Source organism: Lithobates pipiens, unplaced genomic scaffold (assembly GCF_037356315.1).
Source record: "Lithobates pipiens isolate NorthernLeopardFrog02 unplaced genomic scaffold, aLitPip1_a1.2 Scaffold_22, whole genome shotgun sequence".
NCBI classification, from domain to species: domain Eukaryota; kingdom Metazoa; phylum Chordata; class Amphibia; order Anura; family Ranidae; genus Lithobates; species Lithobates pipiens.
Genome location: NW_027507784.1, coordinates 167,060,829 through 167,083,009, shown reverse-complemented (window position 1 = coordinate 167,083,009; position 22,181 = coordinate 167,060,829). Strand labels below are relative to the sequence as shown.

General features: G+C 45.0%; 1 protein-coding gene across 1 annotated transcript in view; it reads right to left on the bottom strand.

The window, feature by feature from the left end:
* Positions 1–1,176: 1,176 nt before the first annotated feature.
* WDR12 (WD repeat domain 12) overlaps positions 1,177–22,181 on the bottom strand; it is a 41,835-nt gene continuing 20,830 nt past the window's right edge. Inside the window, exons 7-13 of the mRNA XM_077448582.1 lie at positions 22,035–22,080; positions 18,411–18,496; positions 18,074–18,214; positions 8,553–8,658; positions 4,570–4,702; positions 3,594–3,666; positions 1,177–1,429 (exon numbers count right to left, since the gene is read on the bottom strand). Coding sequence (XP_077304708.1) covers positions 1,352–1,429; positions 3,594–3,666; positions 4,570–4,702; positions 8,553–8,658; positions 18,074–18,214; positions 18,411–18,496; positions 22,035–22,080 — 663 coding nt within the window. The 3' untranslated portion in view covers positions 1,177–1,351. The remainder of the gene's footprint in view (positions 1,430–3,593; positions 3,667–4,569; positions 4,703–8,552; positions 8,659–18,073; positions 18,215–18,410; positions 18,497–22,034; positions 22,081–22,181) is intronic.

Here is a 22,181-nt window from a genome sequence, read left to right as displayed (position 1 = left end):
TCACTAAACGCTGATAAAAAGCCTACGTGTGCATTGACACACATGCAGGGGCGTTTAGAGGCAGATAAAAACAAAATAAAACTGAACAGAAGGTCCTGCGCAAATCTATCAGAAATCCTATATAAAGTGCCAAGTGCAAAAAGAAAAAAATATATATATAAAATGTAAAATAAACACGGAACTTAATTTATATAGAAAGCAAGCAAAATACAAAAGTCCATATGGTGGATGTCACCGTCTGATTCACTGGCACCAATTGGGAAAATGCAGATAAAAAGAGTACTTAAAAAAAAAAAAATCATACAGGGGCTGAAGGCTCCCAGAACTCTCACCTCCAAATGTAGAAATATAGGCACATCAAGCAAAGCAGACCACCTCCATTCTCGTTCCCGGCCACCAGGGGGTCCTCAGCTATAGCCAACTGTTCCGTGTTTATTTTACATTTTATATATTTTTTTTTTTTGCACTTAGCACTTTATATAGGATTTCTGATAGATTTGCGCAGGACCTTCTGTTCACTTTTATTTTCTGTTTGATAGTTTGTGTAATGCTATCAGGTTCAGCTGCAGTTTCTAGCACCTTATTATAATATTTGCACGTGCACTTTTGTATATGACTTATTATATGTATCTTTTCTATATTGATTTTTTTATGAAGAGGTATTTTCACCCTACAGATTAGTTTTACCTGTAAAATAGTAGCGCAAAGGCTTTTTTTCACCATTTGTAGATAAAAACAAAAACCACACATCTGACACCCTTGGGAGCAGTTGTAAAAATGTCAAACGTGCATGAGGGCCAAAAAAATAGTGAAAGCTTTTGCTTCCCCCCACCAGAGGTAAATTTAATGGTATATTGGTATAGAGGAAAGCTTGAGTTTAGAGGAAAAAAAAAAAAAGGGGGAAGAAGGAAAGTTGCGCTCACACGTCATTATGCGAGTGCAGCTTAGTGAAGGGAGAACACCACTGCCAAGGAACAGAAGAAAGAAGTCAAAGGGAGGCTGGCGTTCCATTTTGAATGAAAACATTACTAATACTACATGTACATTATTTATATTCTGTTTACTGTAGTATTTTAGGACGACAGTTTTTGCATTATCCCAACTGACATTTTAAACAATGCAATTTACACAATCTGCCAATTAAAAAACAAATAAAACACAACATTCAAACTGGAATAAAAAGGAAGTGTTATTTTAATTTACAAAATGTAGCAGCAAATAAACATACAATTTAGTTCTGTACAAATATAATGCAGTTATATAACAAGTCTAACAAGTTAATTTGCATCCATTTTGTACAATTCATAAATCCCTATGCTACCATTGTATAGGACTAGATAGATGGAGAAGTTCAGGCTCCGGCATCTGAAGGTGGTGCTGTATATCTGTACGAGTACACTTTGTTGTCTGCTCCTCCACTTAAAATAAGCTTTGGTAAAACAAAAACAAACATTTTTTATTAAGCACAGTAAGCTCAAAAACTTATAAAGCAAGGTAACAAACAGCAACCAAATAATCACACTACAGTATACTGAAATCTGGGTGCTATGGGTTACAGCAGTATGCACATCCTTTACGACATGAAATTTTACTGACTAATAATCTTAGGCATATAGGAAAAGTATGATATTAAAGGGGTTGTAAAGGTAAATGTTTTTTTCACTAACAGGCGGGGCCGTGTGATAAAGCGAGTGGCTATAGCCGCCGGCTGTATCATGGGAGCACGCCCGCAGATGCGTCTCACCATGTGAGGGAGCTCGCATGAATGTGAGAAGCACCTGCGGGAGGAAGCAGAGACAGCCGCCGAAGGACCCCAGAAGAGCAGGTTTGGGGCCACTCTGTGCAAAACCAGCTGCACAGTGGAGGTAAGTATAACATGTTTGTTATTTTTTTAAAATAAAAAAAAATTCACTTTACAATCCCTTTAATACAAAAGTATATAGAAAGCAATGTTTTTACTATCTGTCATTACTGCCAGCAACGCAGTTCTGTTTATTTCTGCAATTATTGAAATTAACCAGTGGCCAGGCTATAAACATTAGTGTATTTACCCATTTTTTTTTTTAAAAGTGATTATAAAGTCTCAAGGTTTTTCACCTTAATGCAGTCTATGTATTAAGGAACCCAGAGCACAAGCCCAATGGCTCCAGCCACTGTCCTCATTGAATAGATTGATAGCAGCAGGAGGTATTGGCTCCCATTGCTGTCAATCAAATCCAGTGACACAAGAGGGGGGGGGGGCACACGATGAAGGGGAGGAGTCAGGAGCACCCTAGAAGGGGAGGATCGAGGCTTCTGTGTGCAAAACCCAAGTATAACGTGTTATTTTCATTTAAAAAAAAATAAATTCAAACCTTTACAATCATTTTAATAAATGATCTGTAGCTGCAGTTACTGTGAAGCAATTCATCCTGAAAAATCCTCACACTCTAAAAAGAGGTGCTCCAGTCCCAGGCTGAAGAGCTTACAGCATCAGCAAAGAAGGCCGTCAAAGGAAAGGGGGATAAGCTACAATTTAAAGTGGTTGTAAACCCAGAAAAAAAAAAAAAAAATACAAAAAAAAGCCACACACCTGCAAGATAAAGGCATAATGAGCTAGTATGCATTGCATACTAGCTTATTATGAAATACTAACCCTAGATCGAAGCCCACGCAGCGCTCTGGGCACACTGCAGGGCAACACGTCTCCCAGAGTTATTTCCGGGTATCGCAGGCTCCGGCGCTGCGATTAGCCGGAGCCGCAATGACTGCACTCCCACGCATGTGTGTGGGAGCTGCCGGTAACAGCATGTCAGCTGAAGCAGCTTCAGTGCGTATGTGCTGTTGAGGTCGGCAAATGCTGATACAGGGGATATCACCTAAACCATGCAGGTTTAGGAGATATCCATGGTAGCTACAGGTAAGCCTCATTATAGGCTTACCTGTAGTAAAAAAGTGGTTTGTAAGGGTTTACCACTTTAAGTGCTTCTGCTGTAAACTTGAGGTTGAATTTCCACTGTGCCTACAGCTACAGAGGTCAGTAAGGATAATTTACTGTTCATTAAAAATGTGTCAGGGCTAACTGTTCATTGTGTGCACAGGTTAATTTTAAAATGTATTATTTCCAAACATAAAAAAAACAAACAAACAAGCTTTTCTTCCGAAAATTTACAATAAGGGCTCATTCAGTGTGTGATTAAGCCTGTCCTCCAAGCAGAACCACTGGCAGATGCATGTGCATCCACCTTGTAGCTACATGCAGGCAACCCAAAAAAGTGAATACACGCAAAGTGGCTTCAGGGACACAGTCACATGTCTAAGTTTGAAAGGCTGTGCATTCTGATCCGTGCACCTGTTCTTGTCCGCATGTCAAACTTCTACACAAGATTAGGTCTGTGCTGCTTCTGTACGTGCATCCATTTTATGGACTTTCTGCATGCAGATTCGAGGTTGATGCACACACATCTGCCTGCAGCTCTGCACGGAGGACAGGTTTACTCGCCCATTAACAGAGTCCTAAAACTAAATTAAATTTATTTATTTTTTTTAAAGGCTGAAAGGACTGTACAGGAAAATGAACTAAAAGGAATTTAAAAAGCGTGCACTGATCTTACCCCAGTTTCTGTCCAGTCGACACTAAGAACTTTATCTTCATGAGCAGCTAGATCATAAAGTGGAGCTTTACAACTAAAAGAACAAGATAGGGAATTTATCTTTTTTTTTTAAATAGGATTCTGTAGAAAACAATAGTAAATGGATTTTCAATATCACGAAAAAACAAATATATCAGTTATACATCATTGAGACATCCCTTTTGAAAAACAGCGGAGTCTCTCAACATCACTGTTCAAGCATGTCTACACAAAAAACAGCCCCTTTTATGTACAATGTAGTCCATAAAGGAATGGGAAAATGGTGAGGAGCATCGCACCGGGGCTTTGACAGTCAGATATTTTTTTGAAAAAGTCATACACAGTAATGGAAAAAAAAAATAAAAAATAAAAAAACACCACACAGATTTTCATTACGGTGTATGACTTAAAAAAAAAAAAAATCTGGGTGTCACAAAACCTCGGTGCGCCTCAACATTTCCCCTTTTATGTACTGGGGCCGACATCCACCATTGGTTATTGTTGGCTGTATATGGGCTATTGAACTATAGTTCATACATCTCTCTCTCTCATATCTATCCCTTTAGAATGTCCTAAGGCTGTCCTGTTCCTGGCTATTAATACTGACAACACGTGTTTGTAAGCAGCAAGATTCACCACTCCTCCTCGCAGCTCCATGCAGACCTCGTTATCATGGCAGCCAGTGGTCATGTACAGGGAGGTCAGTCCCAGGCATCTTTTAGCGTTCCGAAATGGTGTCACACGACTTTGTAAGGGAAGTTATGCAACTACAGCCATGCATCCATAATTAGTTTATCTACAGCTACCCATTGTTTTCGCAAACATGTAAAATACTACTGACTGGTTACCACCACAGGGTGTAATACATCACTTCTCTTAGGTTGGCTGCTTGACTCCCCGTATAGCAAACACCCCTCCCCCCAAACAAACAAACACACATACAAACATACAAACATACCTTCTTGTGTCCCAAAGTTTCACTATGTTATCAAGAGATCCAGACACGAGTTGCTGTTCATTAGTTGGTGACCATTTTACTGCAGTGACCCACCCTGTGTGTGATGTCAGAGAGAGCAAAACCAGAGAACCATCTGCAAAAAGAAAACTATATAGATGAGCCACTGTCAATATTCTCTGCATCATGTCTTTATAGGCACACTACCGAGTCCTATTTCACAAAGGTCTACACATCTTCATATAAACGAATCACACAGCTTATATTATCCGTTTCTTAAATCATGTGTTTATGTTTTTTGGGGCCGGATTTGTATAAAGTATTAAAAAGAAAAGCTTAAAAGAACACATGCTAAAGTAAAATTCCCAGTAACCATTTTCAAGAGTCTTCCAAGACAGCAAGCGAGAGATATGCAACTCTCGCCACCATGAAAGGGAAATGCATCACCAAGAACAAACGTGAAAAATTAGACGCTTCTGAAGAATGGTCAATAACAACTGAAAGTAGTGGTGAGCTCAAACATATCATCCGGAAAAGAAAAATTCCAGCAGAAAACATCAAAGTACCAATAATGGAGCTGAAAAAGGGACAGGGTCACCTGCTGGGTTCCGCACATGTAGCATCCTAGCACACTCCTGTCAGAGTCCCCCCTCTTCTCACAAGTGTCATTAGATGCAGCCTCCCCGGTGCCTGGTACCGCGATCTCACTCTGTGTGTCAGATCTGAATCGACAGGCAGCCGCTGTAACGATGTCCTGCCTCCTAGACTGCCTCTTGTGATAGACTGCACACTGATCCAATGCCAGGAATCATTGTACCTTGTATCATAGGAGGCGGGACATTGTGACAGTGGCTGCACAGCGATTCAGATCCAGCTCTGACACACAGCGTGAGATTGCGCTACCAGGCACTGGCAGGCTGCATCTCATGGGCACTGGCGGGCTGCTGCATCTGATGGCCACAGGCCAAGCTGCAGTTGGCGGACACTGGCGAGGCTGCATTGATCTCTTGTATCATGTCTGCAGTCCCATCATTCCTAGGAGGGTCTACTACACTGCAACTGAGTTGACTACAAGGCCCAGCATTCCTTTTCTGTCCTTACCAGGGCCTACAACACTGCAACTGGGGCTGGGCTACAGGTTCCAGCATTCCCACTATCTTAACCAAGGCCTTCTACACTATTACAGGTCCCAGCAATCCTCCTCTCCTAATCAGGGCCTACTAAAAACGCGCGCAAAAAATGCTCAGCCTTCCCTTTGTATGCTGTCCAGGGCCTGCTATACAACTGGGGAGACTACAAGGCCCAGCATTTCTCCTCTGTCCTGACTAAGGCCTTACACACTACAACTGTGGGGACTACAAGGTCCAGCATTCCCTCTGTCCCAACCAGGGCCTGCTACACCACAGCTGAGGTTTGGGGGGGGGGGGGGGGTATGCATTGAACGATTCTGACTGCTTACATTTTTTGAGGAAAACCATGGGCAGCAATCATGATGCTGCCCCCTGAAGACGTAATCACGAAACGCGTTAAATCGTGACCACACAAACCATCAGAGAGACACATCCCGGCAGTCTGTTTGGAAGAATTCTGACGAATGGTGAGCTTGGCGCAAATTGGTGATATTTGACTTTGTTTTTATCCTTGTAGGCTGCATTTTATTTGGGGGGGGGGGGGGGAATTGTCTATATAATAAAAAAAAAGGTATAAAACTATGCCCTTGTATTTTTACGTGGTATTTATCGCATCATTGCCTTGTTCCCAATATGGAGTTTTGAAGTGCCCACCAAACAGTGTCAAAAGCATTTGGAGAGGCAGTTTGGAAAGGCATCTTAAAAAAGGTGCTGTGTATTAAAACTTCTGGTAAGCAGAAGCACTAAGGGGCTCTCACGAGGTGGAATGGTGACGGTGTAGCGTTTAGAGGAGCATGCGAATGTCATCACTGGGGGATCTGACGTTTATATCTTCTCTGCACACCTCTTCTTTGGACTACTAATAAGACAAAGGGTGTTGTTTCTTCACCATCTACGCAGAATTCGTTTATTCTTTTTGGTTTTATAGTTGGACTATTGGACAATGTCTGAATGAACTGCAGCTCTGCAGGACACAGTGCTTCAATTAATTAGTGAATCATCTGATCAGTGTTTGATTAATTATAGTTGCCCTTTATGGAATAACATCCAGATGAATATTGTGTAGTCAGTATAAGCGCTGTTAAAGAGGGATTTCACTGTAAAAAAAAAATATATATATATATTAAAAGCCAGCAGCTACAAATACTGCAGCTGCTGACTTTTAATAAATGGACACTCACCTGTCACAGGATCCAGCGATGTCGGCAGCCGAGGCCGATCGATCGTCTCTCGGCTGCTGCCGCCATTCTAGGTGAGGGATTTAGGAAATGAAGTGTTGCGGCTTCACTTCCCGGTTCCCTACTGCGCATGCGTCAGTCGGGCAGTGCAATAGGAATGGTCCGCGCTGTCTCTGGGACCCGTGTGTGTCCCAGCAGACAGAGCGCCGGGACAGGAAGAGGCATAGACTCCCGTAGGAGTCTTTGCCGGGAAGTAGGTGCAAATTCCAGTCTTCGACAGGTATCTGCACCCCCCTTTGAAAGGTGCCAACTGTGACACCGGAGGGGGGGAGGGTTCCATTGACCAGAAGTTCCACTTTAGGGTGGAACCCCACTTTAATTTGTATATTTTAAATTAAGCATATAGATATTTTTTAGTAATCGTGATGCATCGTGACATCTGATCGAATCGTGAGACCAGTGAAGATGCGCACCTCTAGTGGTGAACACTAATTAAGGAAGCAGTCATTTGGATATGTGAACATAAGCCTGTTTTTTACGAAAGATTGAGCATATGCAAGCAAATTCATACCAAAGAACACATTGGTTTTTTTTAGGATGTATACAATATGTTGATTTCGAAAATTGCGACGCAGATTTAAAGGAATACCAACATTAGCATTAGGGAGCGCTACACCACTTTTGAATATAATTTTGCAGATGGATACAGGTTCATAGAGAGTGTGTATAGATATGAGCAATTTGCTTAGCAAGTTTTGCGGTCTTATAACACTTAACAGCACAATATAGCAGCATGAAAGAACAGCAACGGATTTTTTTTTTAAATATATTTTAAAGTTGCACTTCTGTTTGTCAAAAAAGCAATATTCTTGTAATGAAACATGGATTTATAAAGATGTTATATATCACAACGGCTAAATCTGTCTGTATTGCATGTACAAAAACCTTAATACCATAAACAACATCTCATTAGAATTTTACTCCAGTTTCGAAATTCTAGAGAAATGCTTAAAAAGGGGTTCTAAACCCTATGCATTAAGGTGAAAAACCTCCTGTGCTGATGCTGCCACCCAGAGCCCCCCCCTTTTACTTACCTGAACCCGGTCCAGCGACAGGGACGAGCACAAAAGCTCCAGCTGGTGTTGTGGGTCCTGATTGGATAGATTGATAGCAACACAGCCATTGGCTCCCTCTGTTGTCAATCAAATCCAATGACGTGGCAAAAGGGAGGTGGGGCCCCAAGCCCTGCTGTCTGTGTCAATGGACGCAGCAGGACACGGAAGCACACAAATCCCTGTTCTGTGAGGAGGAGAGGACAGACAGATCACGAGATCCTACTAGCTAGGAACAACGATCTGTCATTTCCTCCAGTCAGTCCGCTCCCCCCCACAGTTAGAACACAAACTAGGGAACAACCCCAACCCCTTGATCGCTCCCTAGTGTTAGCCCTTCCCTGCCAGTGACCTCTACACAATGCATGTTTATAGCCCTGATCACTGTATAAAATGGTCAATGGTCCCAAAAACTTATCAAAAGTGTCCGATCTGTTCGCTATAATGTTGCAGTCCCGAAAAAAAACAAAAAACAAAAAAAAGAGCTGCTGATCACGCCATAAAAAAATAAAAAAAATAATATACAAATACCACATAAATCTTTCCCCCATTTTGTGGCTGCTTACCTTTAGTCCGTGGATCCCAAAGTCGGATATGTCTGTCAGTACTTCCAGATGCAAGGCGTCTACACAGTGGCGAGTAAGAGATGCAGTTAAACACCTTATTTCCTGTCTGGAAGATAGAATATAGATTACAAATGGTACTTTAATTGTACTTTCCTGTACCAAAAGTCTAAAAAGCTAACTAAAAAATAAAAAACAAATTTTCTTGGGAATAAGGAACAGCACTGGAAAATTTCCCCTTCTATACTTTTTTCTGCAGACAGCCCAAAATTGGTTCTAACTAGAGGTCGACTGCTATATCGGCCGATTTTCTGCATTGTGCTGCAAATTTGGTTGCATTGCTCTTCTCAGGGAAGAGTGATAAACAAGCCATCGGCGGTGTTCGGTGGCTTGGTTCTCCGTGCAGAGACACTGGGGGGGGGGGGGGGGGGGGGTACATCTGCAGCAGCGGTCCAGGTACCACAAGATGCTTGCTCCAACCTTAACAGTGAGGCCTGTTGTGCTACATATGAAGATTCTATGCAAACACAATGCCTTATGTAGCTGCAGTTCCTTGTGGCAGGCAGCACATGTCTATGGCCAATACAGAAAGTACAGGTTATTTCAGAACTTTATTGTGGCAAATCAGGATGGTGGACAGTACCTTTATGGTATGAGAAGGCACACACAAAAAAAAAAAAAAAAAAAAAAAAAGGGCCCTGGGGATGCAGACAGTGTTTAGTTTGTATACATTTTACACTATTTACTAAGGATTAGGAATGGCCAAAATTTTTTAAAGAACTTAGCTCTGTATTCATTAAAGTGATTTTAAAGTCTTTATTTTCAGTTAAAAATAACAAACACGTTATACTTACCTTCCCCGGTGTAATGGTTTTGCACAGAGCAGACCAGATCCTCCTCTTGTTGGGTCCCTCTTTGGTGCTCCTAGCCCCTCCCTCTTGTTGAGTGCCCCCACAGCAAGCAGCTTGCTATGGGGGCACCTGACCCGAGCCAAAGCTCCCTGTGTCCATTCAGACACGTAACCGCGGCCCACTTATATCACCTTGGATTCTACTTTACAGCAGAGCTTGAGTATGACAAGAAAAAAGCAGCACAAGGAGTCAATCAGTTCATGTGCTGACAAGGAACATGCCGATAGGAGCAAAAAGTAAAAAGACAGATATAAAAAGTTAAATCAAGGTCACAGGCTGGGGTAGGTCCTTGACAACTGAAGCTCAGAGAAAATGGGTTAAATGATGGTGGCCATGATTTAACCAGGACGACTAACGACCTTTAGCAGTGGAAAATTACTGCAGGGACATCTTGGGAGAAAGTATTGCAACCAAAATTACTTTAAGATATTAATGTGCAATTCATCAATTTTTTATTATATTTGGCTGGAGTTTTGCTTTAAAAGCATACAATCATCATTATTTCACGTTCCACCTGCAACTTAAAAACAGGTACACCGGTGCTAAAAAAGTTGACAGGACAATTTTAACCACTAGCCAACCAGCTCATGCAGATATACTGCAGCCGGTTGGCTCTCCTGCGCGAATCACCGTACCTGTACGGCAGCTTGTGCAGTTGCGGGCAGTGAGCTCTCGATGCCAAAGCGTGCCCGCAGGTCGGGCGGGCTCTATGTCCGCCAGTGACCGGTGATCGCCTAGTAAAGAGGCAGAACGGGGATCTGCCAGTGTTAACAAGCAGATTTGTTATGACAGATCTTCTGTTCCCAGTGATCTATCATGTCCCAGTAAGCCCATCCCCTCTACAGTTAGAACACACTTAACCACTCTTACAGTAAAGAACCCTCTACACAGTTTAATGTTAAACCACTTTTCTTCTAATTTTAGTAAATGGCCAAGTGTCTTTTTTTTTTTTAAGAATCAGGAGTGCTTTATTGAACAGTAACATAATACAAAATCTACATACAAGGTATACAGTTAACATTGTACAAGGCCCGTATAGCAACCATAGTGAAACATGAAGATAAGTAATCTAATGCCGCGTACACACGAGCGGACTGTATGGCGTACTTAGTCTGGCGTACTTTCCGCCAGACTGTCCGTCGGACTTTCCGAACGGGCTACTTGTCCACACACGGCACTTTTTGAGCGGACTAATACGGCGTACTAAGTCCGCCGTACTATCCGCCCTACTTTTGAAATGAACGGACTCGCCCACACACGCGGAGAAAAGTCCGCTCATTTCGAGCGGGTCTCCAGGTAGGCGGGGCCCGCGAAGGAGACGTCGCTGGCCCCGCCGCCTGGTATGGACTTAAAGGGGAACCCCAACGCCAAAAAAAAAAAAAAAAAAAAAAACGGCGTGGGGGTCCCCCCCAAGTCCACAGCAGACCCTTGTCCGAGCACGCTACCCGGCCGGCCAGGAAAGGGGGGCGAGCGAGCGCCCCCCCTCCTGAGCCGTACCAGACCGTGTGCCCTCAACATGGGGGGTGCCTTGGGGAAGGGGGGGGCCGCGCGGCCCCCCCCACCCCAAAGCACCTTGTCCCCATGCTGATGAGGACAAGGGCCTCTTCCCGACAACCCTGTCCGTTGGTTGTCGGGGTCTGCGGGCGGGGGGGGGGGCTTATCGGAATCCGGGAGCCCCCTTTAATAAGGGGGCCCCCGGATACCGGCCCCCCCCCCACCCTATGTGAATGAGTATGGGGTACAATGTACCCCTACCCATTCACCTGTAAAAAAAAAAAAAAAAAAAAAAAAAACACACAACACACGAGATAAAATACTTTATTGCACAGCTCCGGGGGTCTTCCGTCTTCGGGGGTCTTCTCGCCGGACTCCTCCGCTATCTTCTTGTAGCTCTTTTGCTAGCGGAGGAGTCTGGCTTTCTTCCTCGCCGCTGGCCTCTTCTCCCGACTTCGGGGGTCTTGTCCCCCTCTTCGGTTCTTCTGCCGGGCCACCGCGCCTTCTTATAGCTCTTTTACAGGCGGTGGCCCGGTCTTCTGTCGCCGCCTTCCGTTCTTCTCCTTCTTCTCCTCCTTCTCCTTCTCCTCCTCCAGGAGATGTTGACTCGACGCTCTCTCCGGCCACAATGCCAGGGACGCACTGAGCATATGAATGTCCGTATGGATCTGTCGGTCCCCAGAACGCCAGAACTTGCTCTTTGGGGAATACAGGAGGACACTCGGAGACCGCACCACAGCAGGATACTCATCTCTATACTTTTTTTTTTTCTACGCTAAAAGGGAGATCCTACTAAGATGGACATCCCCTGTTCCGCCTAGGGTGTCTGCATGGGAGGATAGAATAAATACTGTGTTACCCATCTACAAGTTAACATATATGAGTAGGGGATGTCCTTGGAAGTTTGACAAGGTGTGGTCCCCCTGGACTGGGTTTGCCCCTGGATAGTAGACTGGGAGAGATGTGCTGTCCTGCTTCCCCCTCCCCCCCCCCCCCACTCTCTTTTTTTTTTTTTTTTTCTCGTTTCCCTTGCTGCCTTTCGTTTCTTCTCCCTCTTCTTCTTATTAAAGGGGGCTCCCGGATTCCGATAAGCCCCCCGCCCGCAGACCCCAACAACCAACGGCCAGGGTTGTCGGGAAGAGGCCCTTGTCCTCATCAACATGGGGACAAGGTGCTTCCCCAAGGCACCCCCCCCATGTTGAGGGCACGCGGCCTGGTACGGCTCAGGAGGGGGGGCGCTCGCTCGCCCCCACTTTCCTGGCCGGCCGGGTAGCGTGCTCGGACAAGGGTCTGTTGTGGACTTGGGGGGGGGACCCTAACGCCGATTTTTTTCGGCGTTGGGGTTCCCCTTTAAGTCCATACCAGGCGGCGGGGCCAGCGACGTCTCCTTCGCGGGCCCCGCCTACCTGGAGACCCGCTCGAAATGAGCGGACTTTTCTCCGAGCGGGAAAAGTCCGCTCATTTCAAAAGTACGGCGGACTGGCATACACACGGCCGGATTGTCCGCCGAAATGCGAGTAGGACGGACAGAATTTCGAAAAAACGGAAATTCTTAGTAAGCCGGACTGCACGCTGAAAAAGTCAGCTGAAGCCCACACACGAGCGGATTGTCCGCTGAAATGTGTTTCAACGGACTAAGTACGCCATACAGTCCGCTCGTGTGTACGCGGCATAAAGGATACCAATTGCAGTGATACAGCCCACCAGGGGGGGAAGGGGAGGAGAGAAAAAAAAAAAAAAGGGGGGGGGGGGGAGAAGAGCAAAAGAGAAGAGAATAGAAGGGGGAAGAGGGAAAAAACGAGAAGAGGAGAGGGGGGGGGGGGGGGGGGTAGAAGAAGAAGAGGGAGAAGAAACGAAAGGCAGCAAGGGAAACGAGAAAAAAAAAAAAAAAAAGAGTGGGGGGGGGGGGGGGGGGAGGGGGAAGCAGGACAGCACATCTCTCCCAGTCTACTATCCAGGGGCAAACCCAGTCCAGGGGGACCACACCTTGTCAAACTTCCAAGGACATCCCCTACTCATATATGTTAACTTGTAGATGGGTAACACAGTATTTATTCTATCCTCCCATGCAGACACCCTAGGCGGAACAGGGGATGTCCATCTTAGTAGGATCTCCCTTTTAGCGTAGAAAAAAAAAAGTATAGAGATGAGTATCCTGCTGTGGTGCGGTCTCCGAGTGTCCTCCTGTATTCCCCAAAGAGCAAGTTCTGGCGTTCCGGGGACCGACAGATCCATACGGACATTCATATGCTCAAAGATCCCCTCCCAGAACATGTGAAGAAATGTGCCAAGATGTGTTCTACAGCGGGGGCAGTGTGGGTCTCTGCCAGCATACATTTTCGACAGTCTAACCAGAGTAAAATATACTCTATGAAGAAATTTAATCTGAATCAGCTTATCTCCCGCTGCTATCATTACCCTGGGTCCATGATTTAAACATTCTTCCCAATCTTCCCTAACAAGTGTCAAGATGTCACTTCGCCACTCCTCCCACAACCTATACATTCTGGGTATGTCCTTAGGCAAAAGGGTGTTATACAAGGCCGAGAGGGGCTTCCGCAAGGCACTATCAGATAGGAGGTCCTCCACAGGGTCTAATTGGAGCAGGGGGGGAACCGGGAACTGGGCCCTAACCGCATGGCGCAGTTGTATGTAGCGAAAGTACATCCACCCCGGGAGACCATGCCTCCCAGCTAGTTGTGCGTACGTCAGCAGTGTACCTGTAGGCATGATGTCCCTAAGGGTCCGTATCCCGTATCTAACCCAAACCCGATGGTCCGGAATCGTACGAAAATGAGGTAGGTTGGGGTTATCCCAAAGTGGCTGAGCCGGAGACCACCGTTCGTCGCCCGAGAACCTACGCCTAGCCACAACCCACGCCTTCAATGTGGCCTTCGTTGGGATGGGGAGATCCGAATACGCCCTTACCCCCCCCTATATACCAAATCCTGAAGGTCCCGTCTCCCGCCCACCTGTGCTGCCTCCACACACACACCGCAGCATTAGAGCGACTCCCTTCAAGCCACCAATAAGCTGTAACTAACATTGCTACCCAGTAAAACCCGCACATCAGGGAGGGCAAGTGCCGCCAAATGTGTAGGGAGGCGTAGCGTAGCCCTAGCCAAGCGTGGAGTTGCGCCATTCCACAAAAAGGAGGTAAGGTAACCATCCAGTTTGCGGAAAAAGGAGGCCGGGACCCACACCGGACTATTCCTAAAAATATAGTTAAGTTTGGGCAGCACCATCATCTTAAAGATTTTAACGCGACCCAACAGATTCAGTGGCAGCCCAGACCATGAACGAAACCAGTCCTTAAAGCGGAGGAGGAGGTATACATTGAGACGGCAGTATTGGGCGGGGTCTCTGGACACCAGCACTCCCAAATACTTAAGAGGACACCCATTACAATGGTCCAGAGGTCGGTTCACCACAGTCCCCACCATCCACAGGGAGTAGAATAGATTTAGACCAATTTATACGAATAACCGAGTGGGCTCCAAATTGATCAAATATTCGCAGGGCAGCTGCCAACGAGGGTCCAGCATCACTCAAATAGAGCAGAGCATCGTCCGCATATAGCGAAATCTTCTCTTCCACTCCACCCACCACCAGCCCCTGTACTCTCGGGGACTCCCTAACCCAAATTGCCAAGGGCTCTATTGCCAAGGCAAACAGCCCAGGGGACAAGGGACATCCCTGGCGCGTGCCTCTGTGGAGCGGGAACAAATCCGAGAGTCTATCGTTGGTGCGCACCCTAGCCTTGGGCACCTGATAAAGCAGTTGCAACAAACGCAGAAACCCAGGGCCAAACCCAAAACGACGGAGTACCTCCCAGAGGTATCCCCACTCCAGAGTCAAACGCCTTTTCTGCGTCGAGAGACGCCACCACCCTAGAGCCACTATTGTCATGTGTGATAGACAAGTTAAGAAAAAGCCGTACCTTTACCAGGCATGAAGCCAGTCTGGTCGGCATGAATCAATGTGGCAATGACTGACGTAAGGCAAGTGGCTAAAACTTTTGCTAGAATTTTGAAGTCTACGTTTAGTAGAGAAATGGGACTATAGGAAGAGCACTCCTGTGGGTCCTTACCTGGCTTGGGAATAAGGACAATGACTGCTTCCTCCATAGATTCAGGGAGGGCCCAAGCCGCCCCAAATCAAGCGAACAAAGCAGTGAGTTTAGGTGCAAGGAGCGCCACATTTTGTACATAAAATTCGGAGGGCAGCCCATCCATGCCTGGATTTTTTACCCGACTGAAGGGCCCCAATCGCAGCCTGCACCTCCTCCAATGTGATTTCACCATCTAACATATCCCTGTCCGCATGAGACAACATAGGGAAAGGGATCCGCCGCAGATAGTTCCATAACTCCTCTGTACCAAATCCAGTGCGGGAGGCATATACCCCTCTAAAGTATTCCAGAAACCGTAGGTTCATATCCGCTGGGGAGGACAGCAGTTCCCCACTGGCATTTCAAATCTGAGCTATATGCGTGGACCCAAGCTGACCCTTCGCCAACCAAGCAAGCAACCGCCCATTTCCATCACCAAATTCAAATATCCGTTGTCTAGCGTGCAGCATGGATTTTTTTTAGTCTGCTCCACATTATACAACGAAAGTTCCCTCAGCGCTCTCTGCCAAGCCAGGTAGTTGGAGTCACTGGGGTCCAGAATGTAGGCCGCCTCGCGCCCCCCAGCCTCCTCCTCCCGCAAGGACCGCTCAGCCTCCCTCTGCGTGTGAGAAATATGGGAAATAAAAGCCCCTTTCGTCCAGGCCTTAAAGGCATCCCAGGCACTCGGCACAGGTGCCGACTCCCCCTGATTAGTCCAATACTGACAGAGCGCCTCAGTCATGGAATCCTTTAATCTGTCATCCGTTGGCCAGAAACACAATAAGCGCCACAGTCTCAGTCCGGTAGGTCTATCTAGAGATACAGCCAGGCACAGCGGGGAGTGGTCAGAGATGCCCCTGGGCAAATGTCGAACCTCCTGCATCCACACAAGCGCCCCGGCAGAAGCATAAACCAAGTCAATTCGGGAGAGGGCCCTGTGGGAAGCCGAGTGGCATGTGTACTCCAGGTCATGAAGGTGATAATGCCGCCACACATCGGTTAGTGCAAACATGGTAACCCACTGCTGCAGGTCCAATGAGGGCCTACATCTTGAGTGTAGGCTATCAAGATCATCCCTAGGGGCCAAATTAAAGTCCCCGAATATAAGTTTCTTATTAAATTCCCTTTCGCTGAAAAGTTTTATCCCTATTGTGGGGTCACCAGTACGGTATTTGTACATTGAAATCATATCCCCCTCAAGCGTCTCTTTTCCAGAGAGAACAAGTTCAGTGCTTGCAACCTTTCCTCATAACGAAGGTCCTCCAGTCCCTTTATTAGTTTTGTTGCCTTTCTCTAGACTCTCTCCAGTTCCAGTACACCATTCCCAAGGACCAGTGCCCAGAACTGGACAGCATACTCCAGGTGCCGCTGTACCAGAGTTCTGTAGATTGGGAGAATTATTTAGTTTTGTCTCTGGAGTTAATCCCCTTTTTAAAGCATGCCAATTTTCAGTTTGGCTTTGCTTGCAGCTGCTTGGCATTGCATAGCATTGCTGAGCCTATTTACTAGGACCCGCAGGTCCTTTTCCATCCTAGATTCCCCCCAGAGGTTCTCCCCCTAGTGAGTATATTGCATTCATATTTTTGCCACCCAAAAGCATTATTTTAAAATTTTTCTACATTGAACCTCGTTTGCCATGCAGTTGTCCACCCCATTAATTTGTTCAGGTCTTCCTACAAGGTTTCCACATCCTGCATTGAAGTTATTGTCTTGCTTAGCTTGGTATCGTCCACAAATACAGAGATTGAACCGTTTACCCCATCCTCCAGGTTGTTTATGAATAAATTAAACTGGCCTGGTCCCAGCACAGAACCCTAGGGGACCCCACTACCCACCCCTGACCATTCCAAGTACTCCCCATTTATCACCACCATCTGAACTTGCCCTTGTAGCCAGTTTTCAATCCATGTACTGACCCTATGGTCCGTGCCAATGGACTTTATTTTGTACAGTAAACGTTTGCGGGGGAACGGTGTCAAATGCTTTTACAAAATCCAGATACACTACGTCCATGGGCCTTCCTTTTATCTGGATGGCAACTCACCTCCTCATAGAAGGCTAAATAGATTGGTTTGGCAAGAACAATTCTTCATGAATCCATGCTGATTACTGCTAAAGATATCGTTCTCATTATTAAAATCTTTTATATAGTCCCTTATCAGTATTAACCCCCTTCCCTGCTGCCAGTATCGTTTTTACAATCACTTTTTTTATCACTGAATAATGTCATTGGTCCCCAAAAAGTAATAATATTTTATATATATATATATATATATATATATATATATATATATATATATATATATATATATATATATATATATATATATTTTGTTTATAGTGCAAAAAATCAAACAACCGCAGAGGTGATCAAATACCACCAAAAGAAAGCTCTATTTGTTGGAAATGAAGGATGTCAATTTTGTGTGGGTACGTCGTCGCACGACGCACAATCAATTAAAGTGACGCAGTGCCGTTTTGCAAAAAATGGCCTGGCCATTAAGGGGCCAAATCCTGCTGGGGTTAAAGCAGAGCCCCAGGCCCTCCGCACCCCCCCCCCCCACCCCACATCAAAAAATTTTAAGTCAGCAGCAACAAACACTGTAGTTGCTGACTTTTAATATTAAGACACTTACCTGTCCAGGTATCCTGCAATGTTGGCACCCCAGCCGATTTTTCAAACGCCTCTCAGGTGCTGCTGCCGCCATTTCCTGTATGGCAAAAAAACGGTTCCCTACTGCGCATGCACAGCATGTTGTGCTTTGAGAATAGACTGGTGGCAGGGCGAACTTTCGGGGGACCTTGCCACGGTAAGGTCATCCGGAAATAGCAAAAAAGCAGTGCTTCCTCCTTTTAGGTGGAGTGCTGCTTTAATTGTAAGACAAAGGACTTTTTATTTTAGAAAACAGCTCTAATAATTGTTCCATGACTCCACAAGAAACAATGACAAAATGTCTATACTGTTACTGCTACTGTTGAAATTAAAGCAGCTTCCTGTTTGTTCTTACCAGCGTGGCTTTGGCCTCTCCAGCTTCAACATCCCAAACCTTCATCGTGTGATCCCATGACGCAGTGCAGATCTCATCAGCATCAGACCATAACACAGAGGAAACAGCTTCATTGTGACCAGAGAGGGTAACTATGGGAGTCTGAAAGAAATGTGCCCAGATTAGTGACAAAAGTTTCATAAATACCAAAACGTCCATTTCCTCAGAAAATATTATTCCTTACATTTTTTTTTCCTCTTTAAAAAGGCACAAAACAAAAAGATATTGCATCCATACAGACTTTATATTTTTCAACACATTATTCCCCGCTTAGAATTACTGCCCACTATAAACCTACTCTTGTTAGGCCAAGCTGTTCAGTTTTTTGCTTCTTTCTTGGACGGTTTGGGTTGTCCTCTGCTTCATCTTCTTCATCTGTAGGCACTGTAATTTATAAAAAAATAAAAATAATGAATATGTAAGTGTAGCGTCGGCTCCTGAAGAGCATGCACTGTGTTTTTCTCCATTTAAAGTTCCTAGAACCGCAGTTTGGTTTTGGGGTCATTTATACCAAATTATGGTTTCAGTACCAGTCTAGCTGGATTGAACTGGGTTCTGCTTGGCCACGGGTGTTGCTGTCACTTCTGGCAAGTGTGAGAACGCAGTTTGGCCAAGCGCATCGATTGCCATTCTTTCTCGGAGCCAGCCCAGTGGGAGCGTCATCCTGCGAGAGGGTACTTAAGGTACTGAGATCACGTGCGTCGGGGTTCCGGTCCAGAAGACCTTTGTCTGTTTGGTCCTGGTCCTCCTGACCAGCCCCCATGGCTCTCATGGCCTGGGGTGTGGATCCATCCAATTCCGAGTCTCAGGGCTGGCAAGCCCAAGGCAAAGTAACTGGAGGGAGGATTTGGAGGTGGTCCGATGCTGTCTCATCTGTGGAGAGGCCCAGCAACTGAGGAAGCAATCAGGGGAGGACTCTTCGGGAGAAGGCCGCGCTGAAGGCTGGCTTCTCAGAAAGAGCCTGGAGGCTTAGTTGAAAGACACCAAGCGAATCGACATTCGTGGGGTATCGCCAGACTGGCTGCAAGATACTGGTACCGTATGAGGGCTCTCTAATATTTGACTACATCCTTCAGTTTACTACAAGTGTTCTACAAGTCTGTGGTAGAGACTTTATTCCAACGTTCTATATGCAAGTCTGTGGCAGAGGCTTTGTTTTATCTGAACACTATTGGCTGCTAGGCCTAGCGAGAGGAGGTCTATCCGGTAGCAGTGAGGATCCAGTTGCGAGTGGCTGCTCTCTGGATTTCTATAGCGAGAGGCTTCCTATTTTGATTAGTTCCAAGAGTACCTGAATTTTTCGACCTAAAACCCTCTAACCCTCATTGAGAAACGGTTTTGTCTATTCTTTCTGCGAATAAAAATCCATTGGATACAGTGTCAGTTTCTACAACTCTCTGGGCCATCAACCTCAGGAAACCCCTAGACATACATGAGGTCAAGAAGGTAGCATGGTAAGCCGCCCAACAAAATCAGCAGCTCCTTCGGGGGTCAGTGCTACATAAGCATTTAGAGAACCCAAATTATATATATATATATATATATATATATATATATATATATATATATATATATATATATATATATATATACACACACATACATATACATATACACATACATATACATATATACATATACACACACACACACACACACACACACACACACACACATACATACATACATACATATATACACACACACACACACACACACACACACACACACACACACACACACACACACACACACACACACATACACACCAATTTTTTTTAAATTTAGCCCGTGGAATTACAATACAGGTGCTAACACTCCGGACATAAATTTTCGGTGCAAGTTCCCTTTTCACACAGGCACCTCCCTTGCTCAGTGGGGGATCTCTATGCTGATCCCCGCTGAGCAGGCGGATGATAGGACTGAGTCCGCTCCGCAATGCAGTCCCGCTCTCCTTTATGGGGCAATCTGATGGAAACAAAAAGCCTGTCCGTTACCATCCGATCCACCGGATGGATGGGAAATAGGACCCCCAGCCGTCTGTTTTTGGCAGACAGGATCAGATCGGATGGCGGCGGGCGTCACCGAATGCGTGTCTGCTGACATCCGCAGCTCCATAGAAGAGAGACTGTTGGATCCGATCAGGTCCACCTGAAAAAAAATGACAGGTGGACCTGACTGGACAGCCTGTGTGAAAAAAGGGGCTTTAAAAAAGGAATTATGTAAGACAAGACATTCTAAAAACAGGACTTCAGAGCAACATCTCATGCAACGCAGCTGACAGGCCAGGCAGTATGAACAGGTCCAATAAGAAGAAAGAAGAAATAAAAAACACAATCCAGATCAACTTGATGAAAGTGTCACTCGATGGACGTTGTTGTACCCCCTAAACGGCAGTCTTACTCTACGATATAACAAATTAATCCACACAATGTGTTATTTTCCCCAAGTTAAACTTTCATAAAACTTAACAAAAACAAAACGAGGGGGTCAAAATATGAATCAAATCTGTAGTAAAGGGATGGAAAGGGTGGGAAAAGTCCATCTCGGGGCAGGGCACTACTGTACTAATCAAAGAAACCGTTTAAGTCATACAGTATGTGTTTTTACCAATGTGACTCTTGCATTTGCCATACATTTAGAAAGGAGAAGAAGACAACAAAGCAGATGAAGTGGAAGATGAAGGCAGTAATCAGTGGTGTCATCTCTACACTCCCCTTGGACAGGCATCAATATTTCTTACACTGAACTTCTGCTGGTCTTGTGGATTATGCCCCATAATCACTAACATTCAGTCAAAACTCAGGAAAGTCACCACATGACTGCAGCATGCCCAATCATGCTGAGGTATAGAGCAGCCAATCCCGGGAGAGCTGGAGAACAAAGGAGGGGGATGTGAAGTACACAGAATGCCTCTCACACTAGTGAATGAGATGAGGAAATCACCTGTCAATCACAGCAAGGGGGAAGAAACAGACACCTATTTCTCTTTGTGTCCATTTTTATCTTACTGAAGATAGATATGAGGATTGCTCAGAGCTGAATTAACTCTTCGTTGCAAGACTGTGCACAGATGAAATTACATACTCTGCTGTACCAGATATGAGTCTTATATCCACTTTAATTTCCACATAAACAGCCAAATGAACAAGGCCCTGTGACAATGGGCTTGTGCTTGCGTCAATGGCATCAGTTTGACATGCTTTTGTGATCATTAAGACTTTAGGCTTTTGACCTGCTACAAGTAAGTTTTGCATTCGAATAGGCTTTATGGGAAAACTATCTTTTTGAAGCCTTGAAGGAAAGTTTTTTTTATTTTTTGAGCAGTGAGTAAAAAAAGAAGATGAGGCAAAGTCTGCAAGTAACTAACCATTAGCAGGGTACATACAGGCTACTACACAATGGGTAACCAAATAGTGCAGCAAAGATAAATAAAGGAAGCAACATAGCAAGCATGGTACGGAGGGGGAAAAAAAACAAAAAAAAAAAAAAACAAACAAACAAAACACACTCACTCACCCCCCACACACAAATTCCTGTAGCAGACTATAGCATCAAAAAGACAACATGCAAGAAACTCAAACTTAGTAAAAACATTACGTTTTTAATATATTAATTACAAGGAATACTAGAAAACCTTGTAGGTCACCAATTCTGATATCTTGTTCTGAAAATTATAGTTGCCCAACTGTCAAGTTGCTCCAATGGTTTAATAACTTGAACAGGTATGCAGTTTGTACTTCACCCTGAATGGCGGTATTGGGTAAGTAAAGCCATACAAATCACCATCAGCACTCTTACAGGTAACCAATGACAGTCTACAGTGTTCCATCAAAAAAAATAAAGTTTCCTTTAATGGTCTCTTGGTATGTCAGGAGTTCATTATAAGCTTGTTAAATGACAGAAAATGGGTTATACTAACCTGCTGACCAAATCTTCAGCATCTTGTCCCATGAACCACTGCAAAACTAAAACAAACAAAATTAGCCACATGCCTGTGCTGAAATGCAACATGCAATTTTACTTCCTAAAACCTGATCGCCTCCTGAAAAATGCTACTTATTTGGCT